At 33.7% G+C, this 15,221-nt stretch overlaps 1 protein-coding gene across 1 annotated transcript; it reads right to left on the minus strand.

The window, feature by feature from the left end:
- Positions 1-7,804: 7,804 nt before the first annotated feature.
- LOC11438402 (RGG repeats nuclear RNA binding protein A) lies at positions 7,805-12,026 on the minus strand. Its single transcript, XM_024769523.2, has 7 exons — positions 11,603-12,026; positions 10,272-10,623; positions 10,112-10,177; positions 9,868-10,000; positions 9,145-9,300; positions 8,989-9,045; positions 7,805-8,286 (listed from the first exon to the last, which is right to left on the minus strand). The coding sequence occupies exons 1-7, from the start codon at positions 11,787-11,789 to the stop codon at positions 8,101-8,103; spliced, it is 1,137 nt and encodes a 378-aa protein (XP_024625291.1). The 5' UTR covers positions 11,790-12,026; the 3' UTR covers positions 7,805-8,100.
- Positions 12,027-15,221: the final 3,195 nt, after the last annotated feature.

Consider the following 15,221-nt stretch of genomic DNA (forward strand, 5'->3'; position numbering starts at 1 on the left):
ACAATTGTCACTCTTTCTTAAAAATAGAAGAATATTAACACAGAGAAATCTCACTCGAGGAACTATTTTTTATTTTTTTCCTCTTTATTTTTCCTTTGAACTCTGCGAGAACAAACAAATGTTGCGTTACTTTGAGTGGTAACTTTCTTCGTAAGCAAAAGATTTATAAGCCAACATGTTTAAATCTTCGTATGTTGGTTTACTACACAAAAGTCGACTTTCTTTTGTTCACGTGCAAAGTTAATGCTCAAAGTTGACATTTATTGTAATACTGCAATTTCAACTTTGAGCGAACATGTATCACCGAAAATTTCCATATGTTGATTTAGGTGGCATTTCATATGGGAAGGTATAAAACCTTCCCACCATGGATCACACAAGATAAATGATTAGATTGTACATTTCTATTAAAGCTTATCATGTTCTCCTACATCTGATCTCAATAGCTTCACTTTCCAAACTTTTCTCATCTTGCTCCCAGCTTTGTGGTCGTCTCCCTCCAGGCTCCATCTCCCACAACCAGCAACCACCTTCAAAGAAACACCACCAATAATTGAAACCTCTTTAAGTGTGTGAACCAAAGCATGACTTACCTTCATTTCTCTTCCACTACAATTCAAAATCACACCTCTCACAAAAACATCCAACTTTCTTCTTCACCAAATCTACTCACAAGTAATAAAATTGCAGATTTACCCATCATATCAATCGAAAGTGCTAAGCACCGGAAGTGCTAAAAGAGCTAGCTGTTACAACCAAACAAAAGGTTCCTGCCAACCTTATAAAACAAGCAGTGGCAAGGAACAAGTAGAAAATAAGCACAGATATACATGGAAGGGCGGAAACAATCCAAACTCCAAAAAAAGTAAATTTACAAAATCCCTCCCATAGAACCGCACCAACAATAACGCTCTAGCTACAACATCACAAAAAGGCAGATTCAAAAAGACAGTCGTGTTCATCTTCTGTTTAGACATTCTCGTGGATTCCAAGTCCACTCATAGAAGAGGAAAGAAGCTATCTTCAACCTACTCAACATCCAAACCCAAGAAAGCGCTTTAATTTCATTCACTATTTTAGTTTGTTTACTCTAATTTTCAAACCATAGTTAAATCATATGAAAAATTAATTAAAAAACTATAATGTTGGAGAAGATACTCGGAGATTCATGAATGAGAGCTATTTAAGAAGATCTATGTCATTCAAGCTATTGCAAAGCTGGCGTGGTGGGAGGAGAATTGGTGGTGTGTTTTGATGTTGTTGGTGGTGGAGAGGAGAGAGAAGGGTGGTGGAAGGTGTAAAAGAAATAATTCAATATTACAAGTGTATGATAAGATGGTGTTTTCAAATTAATCTAATGGCTAAAACAAATTTTTCTATGGTGGGAAGGTTTTATACCTTCCCATGTGAACAGCCACCGTTGATTTATTACACAAAAGTTAACTTTATTTTGTTGTCATGCAAAGTTGCTGCTCAAAATTGAAATTGCATTATTTCAACAAATGTCATATATTACACTGAAATATTATCCACAGTGTTCTACAACGCAAGACTAATCTATGCTCGCTCGAAAGTCAAGTAAAGATTGGCCAACATGTTTTTTTAACTTATATTGTGGGATGAACAAAGTGAAACATAAGAGTTAGTATTTAAATAAGGATGTATTAAATAAAGTTGTCATTACAATATTTACCACATTGTTCAGCGAGCCCACCATAAAAAATAACATGTCGAAAGAGATTATATGAATAGTGCGACAAAATTTTTTTTGACAAAAACAAACTGATATTCATTTATTCAAATCGATAGGTTACATCATTCAATATCGCTAAAAACGTAAAGAATGAATTTGTGAACAAACTCACAGCATCCAAGTTAATAGCATATAACGGCATAATGCCTACAAAAATACATGATAAAATTAAAGTGATCGGAATACCCATGTCTTCCATGCCTCCGGATTTGCAACGTTGACGCTCAAAGATTTGATTGAATAATTGATCTTTCAATATGAATCAAATGAACACCGCAACGATACGAGAAATCAAACAACGCTGCACAAGACGACGAACAACAAACCGCCACACTTAGATGACGAAATCACGTAGAGAAAACCTAGATCTATGTGAAAAATCACTTATTTAGATTGAAATAGAGAGAAAAAGATGAAGAGGGGAGATTTCATGTCAAAAATTGACCCAAAATCACTCCCTCAATGAAGAAAATGGAAGAGAAAATCTAGAGAGAAAAATTAGGGTTGTTGGAGAGAAAACTATGAGAACAACTGATATGTGTGTGAAAAAGACCTAGTGCGACAAATCTTAACAATCTGAAATTAGCATAATATATGTCTTTGTATCGGGAGAGAGATAGACACAAGAAAAAAAAATGATGGTGGGATCCACATAATGATAGGATCCATCACTAATTTTTTTTTGTCTATCTCTCTCCAAATTGCAACACATGAAAAAAATTATAAATGGAGAGGATCTTTACTCCTCTGTATCTTCCTATTCTACATCAATTTGATGATATCCTGAATCCGTAATCATAATTCTTTCACTGTGGCCAGATTTTTGATATCAATCTTTAGGCAATCTTCCACTGGGGACTCTCCATGGTTCTTATATGCTTTGACATATTTCATAAATCCTAATCATGTCAAACAAATAATAAATCATATAATATGCATGCATATAATTCAACAAGTTTTTCTCTATGGCTTGCAAAAGTGTAAATACTAGTGTGTGGATGTGCGCGTACATAAATACTTACATATGGTAACGAGTAGTAATTATCCTCCATTCTCCATAAATTTAGCTCAGTTGATAACAAAACAACCACTAAACTACTTTATCCGAAGAAAAAAAAAACGAAGTAGCAACTAATTATTACTAATAAGTTAGTAACTATGTCTCTACTATGATTTAGAAAGTCAAATATAAATACTTACCCTAAGGGCAAGGACCCTCATTTTATTTTGAAGAAAAAATTAATTTGTTATAACACATTGTAAAAAAAAAAAAAAAAAAAAAAAAGGCACCACATAGAGAGATGCATCTAGTCACAATTCTCCAATCCAAAATTTATATATATATATATATATATAAGACACATAGCAAGCACACGGGCACACACAACATAACTTTAACTAAAAATTAGACAATTTATTTAAGTATATTTGGACATAACTAATACACTACTAAACTTGAAGCAGTTGGTTCGCTAAAACATCCTTGAGTCAATTGGACACAACTCTCTTTTCAATGTGACAAAACGAAATACATAAAAAAAAAAATTATGTTTTTTTTAGTTAGGGAAACTTTTTTTTTTTGGTACAGGAAAATTTTATGATGTTAATTGTTATTTATTGATAGACAAATTGTAATCTAAATTGGGAATTCATTTTACATTGGATGTATAACTTTATGTACGCTTGGACTTTTATATTATGGGAATTGGGTTGAGTGTACATAAATTAAGCAGATACGAAAATCATCACCATCATCAATGCAAATGACTTTATTTTCTTTAACAATGTCTTTAAATTCATTAGTATACCATACAAGGAATGTAAGAAAATAAGTCGAACTCTACAAGAAAATTAAATGTCTCCTTCAAAAAAAAAAAATTAAATGTCATCACCGCCTTAGACAAAAAAAAAAATGTTTACTTAAGCTTCTTCTCACCAAATTAAACAATTTCACACGTACACATACAAAGGATTATCATAATTTAATGAATATTATTTTGTATTTGATAAACCTATGGTTCCTTTTAGGAGTTTGGAGAAGAGAGAAGACGGGGTTTTGGGGTGGGAAAGAAAGAAAAGGAGATAGAATTTTTTTCATTTGATTTGATAGAGTGAACCGGTAGTCAAAGATGAAACAACTATATGATTGATATCGTATTTTTTATTTTTAAAAATATTATTACATTATTAAAAAGAAAATGAAGAATTTACTATCTAATCCCTTCAAAATCCGCCTTCAATCCATTTTTTGAATAAACCAAAGTAGAGTAATTTTATATTACGAAGAAAAATAAACTCCGTGAGCCTCTCCCCTCTCAAAGTGCAGCATTCGCTCCACATTCTCATTTCTTTTCTTTCAAAATCCTCCCCTCAAAATCTTCGAAACAGACCCTAACAGAGCGAAGGATGACACTTATAATTTTGATAAAATATACATGTAATTTTGATGAAATAAAATGCATACATGGTGAGATATTCCATAATTTTAATCAAATAATTCTTTAAGTCTTTTTAATTATTGCGTCGAAACTAAAGTCTTTTTAATCATTTTTGGTAAATTATGTCTTTTAAGAAGCAGTCTCTTAATTAATTGCATTTGATTGTTATTATAGACCATTTCAATGCTTATTCCTATACGTTTTGAAATACTTGCTTTTCTTAACAATTATTTGTCCGAAGAGTTTTGATAAAAATATGATCAAGTGATGTAAGGAATTGTCATCCTTAATTGATAAAATAATTATGTATGCATACCTATATAAGAATACTTAATTGATAAAATAATTATGTATGCATACCTAATTCATTCTTATCAGTCTCATATAAGAATGTCATTCTCATATATTTCAACCACCAACACCAATAATGTTTATGACCAGATCTCTTATTTTAATTTGTTATGATTAATGATACAAACAGAGTTTTAATTATTGAAAATCAAAATCTATTCTTTTCGCATAATAAAGTCATCCCTGACTCCTTAGTATGATTTTGTTTTTTTTTTATGGAATCATGGAAAATAGATGTGTAAAGCTAATGTTTAAGCAGTATAGAAAGGGTCTATGAAACTGTTAATAACAAGTCCAGACAGGTGAATGCAATTGTTTTGCGGACAATTTTCTTATTTTCTTTTACAATTAGTTTTTTTTTTTATCATCAATGTCAATTCAAGATTATAAAAAAACAGAAGTATCAAATAAGAAAAGAAAACCGCCGGAGATTGAGAGAGATGGCCGCCGGAGATTAAGGTGGTCGCCAGAAATAGAGATGACGGCAGGAGAGAACTGATTGTGGGGGGAGAGAGAAAGTTGAATGGCACATGACAATAGCACATGACTCACTTAAGTGATGTTTTAATCTCATCCCTTTATTTTAATCTGATGGTTGTAATTCATTCTCATCATTCTCATATAAGAATGTCATTCTCATATGATATGTTATATATATATATATATATATATATATATATATATATATATGGATTTTATAAAATTAAAAGAAAATGTTCAGATTCATCCAAAGAACATATTGAACCTGGGGAATGGGGATGAATGAATATTATATTTGTAGTCTTAAATATATGTTTGATTCATTTTTATCCATCAACTTCCATACGCAATCAAGTTCTTATATACGTAGTGAGGAAATATATGGAATCCTTCTCTCCCCATAATTTTCTCCAGCAAATCCAACCTCTCATGGCAAGATCATGACTGGAGCTCAACCTTGTGTATCAGTTTCAAACCAAATTCTTTTCGCATTAATGAGAAGATTTTGTTTCACTTATTCACGAGGGGGAATGTTGATACGAGTAATGTTAGCAACGCGCATTTTAACATACTTTTTTTTAACCTATCTTAGAAATTTTATTAGGAGAAAAGGAGGCAAGTGCAAGTAGGACTCAACCCATATCTTAGGAATGAGTACAAGGGACAGTCGACCCTCCCAAAAAGACACCTAAGTTACATATTTAGGCATAGGAGAGGATTCGAAAACCACCCCCTTTTTTCCTTAGTAAGAAACCACCTCCACGAGGTTAGTTTAATCTCACCTACAATTTGTTCCACCTCTGGAGACTTTTTCTCGCTTCCCAAATCTTCCTAGCCGTCGCGTGCCAAATTATTCTGGTGTTCTTATTTGAAGAAGAGGTGGCAAAATAGTAAGGAGGGTGGCTCCATTTCAAGGAAAGACAACTGATGTGCCCACCCACCCACCTAAAGATATCATACCAAACACTTCCGCCAAAGCTACACCTACAAAACAAGTGATCTTCAACCTCGAGGATCCTCAGACACCAAATACAACTCAATGTTAATTCTTCAAACACAACTCCCCTTCTACTCAAATTTCCACGGGTAGGAAGTCTCCTTAGGATTAATTGCCAAGAGAATTTGAACCTTTTGCAGTGCAAAGTTTGCCCAAACTCCTCTCGACCCCTTCCGGAGGGAGAATTTTCCCACAAAGCCATGTATAACGATTTTACCAAGAAAACATTTGAGGGATCAATCACCCAATTCCATTTACCTTTGTTCGTGGTTGTGTTGCATAATTTGATTTCTCATAATGTTGTCGTATTCGTTTGGTTCTTATTAAATATTAGCTCCAATCAATTACATATTCAATCAATGAATTTGGCGACAACGATCTGATGGCAACTGTATTCTGATCACTTTGATTTTATCGTTTTTTTTTTTTTTTTGAAGAAGCTGATTTTATCGTATTACTAATAAACATTTTGATGTTGCATGCTTCTAACTTGGATGTTATAAGTTTCTTCGCAGATTCATCATTTACGTCTTTAGTGATATTTAATATGTGGTTATTTAATGTACTCTAACAACTTGAATAAATGGATAGTGTTTTATTTTGAAACTTTATCCTTCAACAACTTATAAAAAATTGAGAATATGTGGTCGAATGATTAAGTTTAGAAAATCTTTCCTCCTATATTCTCAAAGCACCCAAATTACCAAATTTACCCATATCTAAATTACACAATTCATACGATATTTGTCCAGATCATACAATCTTATAGGCAAAAACATAAATGTACGTTTCGATTGTACAACTAGACATTATAAGAACATTAACAAGATGACAAATATGACGTTACAATTAAATAAAATAACTTTGCATGTATAAAAAAATATTTAGTTCACTTGTCCTATACATTTTCACTAATCTTTGGTGGAATCATTATTATCAACATGAGACAGTTTTCCTCAAGTTGTGCCTTCCACTTACATAGTCAATAATGCATGCGTTTACCTCTTTAGGGGTTAGGAAAGGGAAGTACAAAATAAAGAAGCTCACTATTTTCTTGCGTCTTCCACTTGACATGGTCAATAATGCATATTTTTACCTCTTTGGTCCTCAAGAAAGGAATTACAAAATGAAGTTTCTTCCTTTGACATTCTGTTCAATACAGCTTTGGGCATTTTTGCGTATGAATGCAACAGTGTCATGTACTTACCTACGACACGTTCCTTTCATGCTCCTTTATGTTGTCAAATGGACAACATTAGCAAGCAACGCATTAAGCCTTCAAGATTTATCAAAATATGTAAGTGCTAACAATTCTTAGTTTTTTTAAGTTGATATGTGAATCTATCATCTTAACAAGTTGATATGTGCTGCTATCTTTCCATCTAGTTTTAGTTTCTTGTGATACAAGTATGGCTTTGAAAGATTTCTGAAGAGCTTATGAAATGTTAGCCACACAGTTAACAATCACAGAAAATGGGAGTTAAAATCATTTACATGAAAGGTTACAGCTTTACAAGAAAGACATCACAACATTCATGGAAAACTATAAGTTTTTTCAAAGCAGTTGTGTTATGATACAAACAAAATATAGCTGATTCAATTCTTGTTTGCTTCAAAATGATTGTTGCAACAAAATTGAAAGCCTGATTCTACCAACACTTGGTAGCTGAAAGATCACATTCTTCCTGCTAAAGCACTTATAAATCCCCCACAATATACCAACCACAACAGAGAATTTCAACCACGATTTAACTTATTTTCCCCACAACACTTTTAATAGAATGCTTAACGAAAGGAAGTAAAAATTAGAAGCAAAACTGAGATGTCAATCTATGAAAAAAGACTCAACATTTATGTCTTTACCCCCACAACCATTTCCCTGAAAGATGTCAAACACGATAAAAGGATAAAGGGAAATGGCTGCAAGGGATAAACATCGCTATGAACCTAAATTTACATTTTAAACCATAAAATAAAATTAACAGGAAATCCAATTAGTAATAGTTCTTTTCCTGCTTTTAGTTCATTAAAATCAAAGAAAAACCAAAACTGAAAATAGGACAGATATGCGCGAAAAGGGTTCACTTGGCACCCAAGGTAGGGAAATGCCCAGGATCTTCAATGGATGGAGCAGGTACATTGCTGTACGAATTTCCACGGAAACCTCCTCCTCGTGCACCACGGCCACCACGTCCCCTGCCACGCCCACCTGAGTTATAGTGGGATTCTCCTTCAGCTGGCTTCAGAAACTCATTGATACTGACAGACTGAAATAAGATGAATTCCAGTTAGTAAAATAAAAATCATGACAAAAAAAAAAATTACATTCCAAAACTATCAAAAATCATACAATGGAAGCACAGGTAAAATAATTATCACAGGAGATGTCACAGATAATAATTAAGCAAGCACATTTGACAAAACTAAGCAAAGCATCCAAAAAAACACAAAATTATGGTGTACCTTCACAAGAAGGCAATGGTTACTAGAATTTTAAAAAATAAACAGATATATAGTCTGATAACTGACATTAAAACCTTGATCGTCACACAACAAGTAAAACAGAATCATTGAAATACAAGTCTTCACTTTTGTCTTAGCAATAATTACACCATTTTTCGATGCAAACTTACTTATTTTAGTACTTCAACCAATGCCCCATGAGCAATGGTTAGCATTCTCCACAAAAAAAATGATATTAACATATGTTAGACAAATGTTTTCAATAGCAGAAAATAGCCCCTATGTGCTTACACCCTATATGAGCAATGGTGTTTTCTGTCCATATTCTGCAATGTTATAGGGCCCACTATAGTCGCTATTTGACAATACTGAGTGAGACTTGAAACAATTAATAATCTTTCAAAAAAAAAATTAAGATCATGGTCATGCTAATTGAGAAGAAAATGAAAACCATGAAGTTATTATATACAAAGTAACAAGGGCAAGAAAATTCAACAAAGAAATACCTTCTTGGCTTTCTCTTCCTTGTCATAAGCCTCTTTGCGCTTATCCTTATCAGCTCCCTGGAACAAAGATAGAAGTGCAACACATTAGCTGATATGAACCATACAACATAAATAACTATTGATTAGGAAGGCAAAAGTGGATCAAAAAGTTCTCACCAATTTAGCAAAGATTTCAGTATTGTCTTTCTTGCACGATAAGGCCTGCATGGTTTCAAATGCTTTAGTGTCAACCTTTCTCTCTTCAGTCTTTAGAGTTTGCAGAGCCTTTCTTTTCTCTTCCAGCACTTTCTCATATTCCTCCAGAGTCATTTCCTAATAAACAATCAGCAACAACAAAAACAGCTTATTGATTAATCAACTTTCAAATAAATTAAATCAGAAAAAAGTACTATTGGACACAAAGATCACAGAGAAATGATAAATCAAAGTCTTTCCAAATATCCAAGTGCACCTCATAAGAAACAACAAGGTTACCACATATATGCAATGCTTAAGTCAGTATAATGTGCACATGAGAACTTTCAGACACTTGAAAAAGGTGAAGCAATACTGGACGAAATCAATTCAAAATTATGGAAAAACACAATGAAACAATCTCAAAAACAAAAAAATCGCATGATTGTTCTGTTAGTCAGATAAATAGTAAAAAAAAAAAAAAAAAAAAAAAAACACCAAACTTAGAGAATGCAACAACAGCAAAGAAAACACTTAAAAAAGGTGAAGAAATACCGGACAAAATCAATTCAAAATTATGGAAAAACACAATGAAACAATCTCAAAAACGAATAATCGCATGATTGTTCTGTTGGACAGTTAAATAATAGAAAAACACCAAACTTGGAGAATGCAACAACAGTACAGATGGAGATGGACATTTACCTTGTCTTCAGGCTCCTTTTCTTCAGCTTCATTGGCAGGGCTATCCTTGTTCCCTTCAGCAACATCAGCTTCAACTGCAGGCTTCTCATCACCCAAATTCTTTTCACCTTCATTCATGACTTCTTCAGTCACCCTGAGTAAATTATAAACCACAAGCATAAATATAAAAAATATCTACATTCAAAAACAAAGAACTCCTATAACAAACATGTAAACAAATGTAAGAATTTGTAAGAATGCTTACTGGGCAATTTCATCAGTTTCTGTTCCCCAGTTACCCCTTCCAGCACCTTCACGCTTGAAATCGTTTCTACAATGGAACAAAGAAAAAAAGAATAGTCAATATTGATAGAAACAGAAGTTAAGCAAACAAATTATATCATCATACGGTAGTAACAACACACCCTCGCCCAGTGCCACTGTGGCGTTCAAATGTTCTTCGGGGTCGTCCCTCTTCACCAGCATCACCATTGTTGAAACCTCCACGACGGCCTCCGCGGTAGGGACCTCGTGGTCCACCATAGCTACGTCTTTCTGAGTTCCTATCTCCTTCTTCAACAGGACCCTGGTTTTCAGGGGCTCCAGAGGCAGGGAACGAATTGTCATCATTTGAGTAGTCACGACCGAAACCACGACCTCCACGACCACCACCAAATCCACGGTCACCTCCACGTCCACCAAACCCACGGTCACGGTCACCTCCTCGTCCACCAAATCCACGACCACCGCGTCCTCCTTCATTTCTGGACTCCCTCACTATCAAAAAAAACATCAGAAAAAATGTTAGTATGCATGAAGAAGAATCACGAGTGACCATTCAAAAACCAGTACAGCATAGAAAAAACCTTATTATATAAACTTAATGGACAACAAAATACATATACACGCACAGAACAAACTAATATTTCAATGCTATGATGTTGCACTTGAAAAAACACATTTCAACTGACTTGACTATTGGAAGAATGTGTTACGCATTAAATTAAAACATCTACAAATTACAGCCATCCAAATTTTTTGAACAGCAATCCATCACAAGCTTTATATAAAAACAACTTATGGGAAATATACAAAACCAATTTATCGTTATTTCATCTTTTGCTATAAAAATAGCTTATGCAAGCTTATACTTTTATCTTTTGCTATAAAAATAGCTTATGCAAGCTTATACAAATGATAAGCACTTGTGCTATAAGCTACAAAAAAAAAAAGCTGTTTATCCAAACAGGCCCTAAAACATATTATTTACAATTGTGAACAAAAATGAACCACTAGCCATCAATCACACAGACAACATACAATACAACAACAACAACCAAGCCTTGTCTAGTTACCCATTAAGTGCGGTAGGCTACATGAATCAAAGACACTGTAATGTTTTATCAACCACACAGACAACATACAATAATTAACCAACTATTGTCTAAACCTGTAGATACCAACAATTGACATCACAAAATACACAACAGCAGCAACAGAACTTCTAACCTAGTTAAAAAATATATATCATCAAAAAAAAGTTAATTAAAACAAATAACAACTTTCAAATTGAGAAAAGCCAGATTTATTATAAATGACCTACAAAAACATCAAAGATAGACATATTATTAATAAATCAACAAATTAAAAAAAAAAGTAAACAAAACAACAACAAATCAAAATATTCATCAAATTAATTGAATTAGTATAATCAAAACCCTAATATGAGAGTCCAAAAAACGAAACAGTAACTAACCAGCCTGAGCAGGAGGGGTTGGCTTAGAAGGCAACAAAGCAGGCTTATTAGGCTTGCCCTGTTCCTTGACAGCACCTTTCTTAGCAGCAGGAGGAGCAGCAGCAGCTTTGAGCTGTTCAGAAACGATGAGCTGAGAAGGGTCCTCAGCGTCATCACCAAGCAAATCAAATGGATTCGTAGTGGCCATCTTCTTCTTTGAAACAACAAAAAGACAATAACACGCGGTTCAAGTTTAACACACGAGCGTCAGGGTTGAAACTAGGCTTGCATAGTTACCATCGTACGAAGGAGGAGATAGAGATCGGAGAGAGAAGGGTTGAGAGAGAGTGAAAAACCCTAGCCGCAATGGGAGAGAGAAAGAGAGAGTGTGTGTGTGGAGTGTTGAAGTGAGAGAGAAATGCACGGCAACCTAATCTCCAACGTTGGATTTTATTTATTTGGGACCTATGTGTTCGCTTAAGAGTTAAGGGTTGGTCTCGCACTAGGCATAAATAAGCATAATGGGATTCGAACCTTAGACTTTAAACTTATTTATTAAGATAAATTTATAGTCTGAAAGTTATTTGACGAAAAATAATAGAGTTATGTTTAGGTTAATTTTTACATGATTTTATTTTTATGTTTTTTATAGAGAATGTTAAAGAGTGTCTAAGGAGTATCGCTAGGGTTGGAAATAGGTCATGTCGGCCTACAGAGGTCTATGGTCTGGCATATTTAGGTCTGGACTGGACTAGCCTGTTTATGAAAAAATAATAGGTTTAGACTTTTGAAAAATTCTATTTAAGTAAATAGGTCAGACTTAGGCTATCAAGAAAACCTACGAAGCCAAATAGACCGACCTATTTATGCATATTATTAAAATTTATTTTTTATTTATACTACAATATAATTTATATTAAACATAAAAATCAAGAAAAATAAACTCAAATAATTGACTTTTTAAATAGCTTTTAAGGCACTATAGTGAAATAGACTTTTAAAGTTTGTAGTGATAAACATGCCTTACAGTGAAATAGGTTTTAAGGCCAAATTGACTTATTTAAAAGTATATAAAATGAACTATTTAATGACTTTAATTTAAAGTAGGCATGTGGATAAGCTTTCCGGTTAGGCCGGACTTTTAAATAGATGAGGCCAGAAAAATAGGCCTTTGAAAGGCCATAGGCCAGGCTCAGGTTTGCGAAAAAATTCGTAGACCAGGCTCAGGCCTATCAAAGTCTGGTATGGCCTATTCCCACCCTTAAGTATTGGTTAAACATCTATAACAAGTAAATTTTCATTAAAAAAAATGGTGTAATGATCAAAAGTAACATCTTATATTTTCAAGACAAAATTTATATTTATAGATTTCTAAGGAAGATCTTTTTTATATATATGTTTGTTGTCCTTGCTCGTGAAAAATTGTCGCATCGCTTTTCACTTATGTACCCCGCTTTAGGTCTTTGCGTGTGAATTCTATCGATAATGAACTAATTTATACTTGAAGTTAGGCATGTTGCATTGCATCATGTTGTTCTCTTCGACTTCGCACATGCCTTGTTGAAGTAATGATAGTCCATCATACCATATTTTTAGGATCTTTTGGGAGCCACTTTGGAGTCTCTCTAGTAACTTCATATATTTTATGGTTTAGTTTTGTAATAATTCTAAGAAATGATCGCTAAAGGAGAAAAGTGCATAAAAGACCTTGAAACCACCTCAATCACCCCAATCATACAACTTTGTGGTCGTGCTATATTTTTTTACAGGATGTATCAAGTGATCTCTTGGGGATAGTCATTATGGACATTTCAATAAGGAGAAATGAGACAAGGAGTGAATAAGTCGGAGTAACCAGCTACTGACACATGCGCAACCTGCGGCTTGGGTGGAAAATCAAAGTGTTTGTGATTGCATTATGTGTGTCCTGCACCAGATCATGCACATAGAGCGCGTTCGTTTCCTGAATCAGTGGAGACGCGCATCAAGAAGAGGTAGCACCATGTTATTCCTATTCAATCAATTATTAAATATCTAAAGCTGAGTAAAGTGGTTCTCGAAGGCTATAGGCTGTCGGAAACATCCTAGGCCCAAGTTTTATCATCTGATGACCCTATATTCATGCATTACTTTTTATAACCTCTGTGTCTAGTTTTAATATGAATGGCTAGATTTCAGATTATGTCAAGTAGAGGATTTTCTATGCAGCTGCTTGGACCATGTAATGCGCTATTTACATAATTCGTTCATAAGACCAAATATATGGCTGACTACACGACAACACTTCAGGTATGACAAAGAAATTGTTATTTATGTAATTATTAAACATGTTACATTATGTATTGTTTAGTAGTAATATATGATGATGCATGCATGAAAATTTCAGCACTATGAACGAATCACCCCCGAGGATTATACAGAGTCTTACAGGGAGGATCCACACCTACGTACCATGATGTTTGTACCGATGAAGAGTATCCCCGTCAAAGACACTTATAGAGGGCACTTGGATCATATTATAGCTACATATTATCATTTATACATGTATGTCAAACACTGTCAAACACACATGTTACATACCATCATCATTTACTTAGGTTGTATCAGATATGAACCTTGCATCGTCCGTTATATGTTGGAGCGAGTGTTGCGCCAATTTGGATTTATCCAGACCATTCCAAAGAATCCAGCCCAGTCTTCTCCATTTGTTATGACCTGACAACAGGCGTCTATGGCTTATACCGGTTTTCTTCATCGTGTGTTGTCTATTGAGGACTTGAGAACTAATGTGTTAAACGATTTTGAGACAACGTACAAATACATGCAACGATGGCAATGCTATCCAGTAGGGTTTATGTTTTATTTGATTTGCATATTATGTTTGGAATTTCTTTTGTACGATCTAGATATTGGGTAACGCATGTATGTTATTATTATTGTTGTTGTTACACGCTTTAATTATATTTTTATTATGATTTATTTTGATGCATGTTGCAGACTATTCAGTGTAAATTTACAAAATAAATGTGTTATTTGTCCCAAAGACTTAGGATTTATGTCTTGACACATTTTAGATTATATATTCTTAACCTATATTTTACACATATGGACTACAAGTGTCGTTAGAAACCAGTCTGATGGAAGGTTTGACACATTTTAGATTATATAATTTGAATGGTGAATTTTTTTGTTAAAATTATGTTTTTCAAATTGTTTTGAAACAAGTACTATTAGCCTAACCCGGGTAATTTTAGGTTTTTACTGAGATTTTAGGAGTTTCAGATTGTATTATTTGTAAAATTAAAAAAATGCTTCAAATTGTATGTATAATTCAAATGGGTAAAATGAGAAATTTGAGGGTACATAAAATGGTAGAAGGGTAAGAAAAGAAATTCACCTAAATTTAATAACAAATGGGCCTTAATATGATTTGGGCCTCACATAGTCTGAAATAGAGTAACAATCTAGCAATTTCCTCAAGAAAATTGCTCTTCACCCTTTTGTTTTTGCTAATTCACCAATCTTAAAAGTGTGTGTATGAGTTAACTCACGCTGAAAAATACCCAACATGAGTTAACTCACGTTGAAAAAAGTCGAGCGTGAGTTAACTCATGTTAGACATTTTTCAGGAAATGAACAA

The sequence above is a fragment of the Medicago truncatula genome, chromosome 7 (assembly GCF_003473485.1).
Source record: "Medicago truncatula cultivar Jemalong A17 chromosome 7, MtrunA17r5.0-ANR, whole genome shotgun sequence".
Classification (NCBI taxonomy): Eukaryota; Viridiplantae; Streptophyta; class Magnoliopsida; order Fabales; family Fabaceae; genus Medicago; species Medicago truncatula.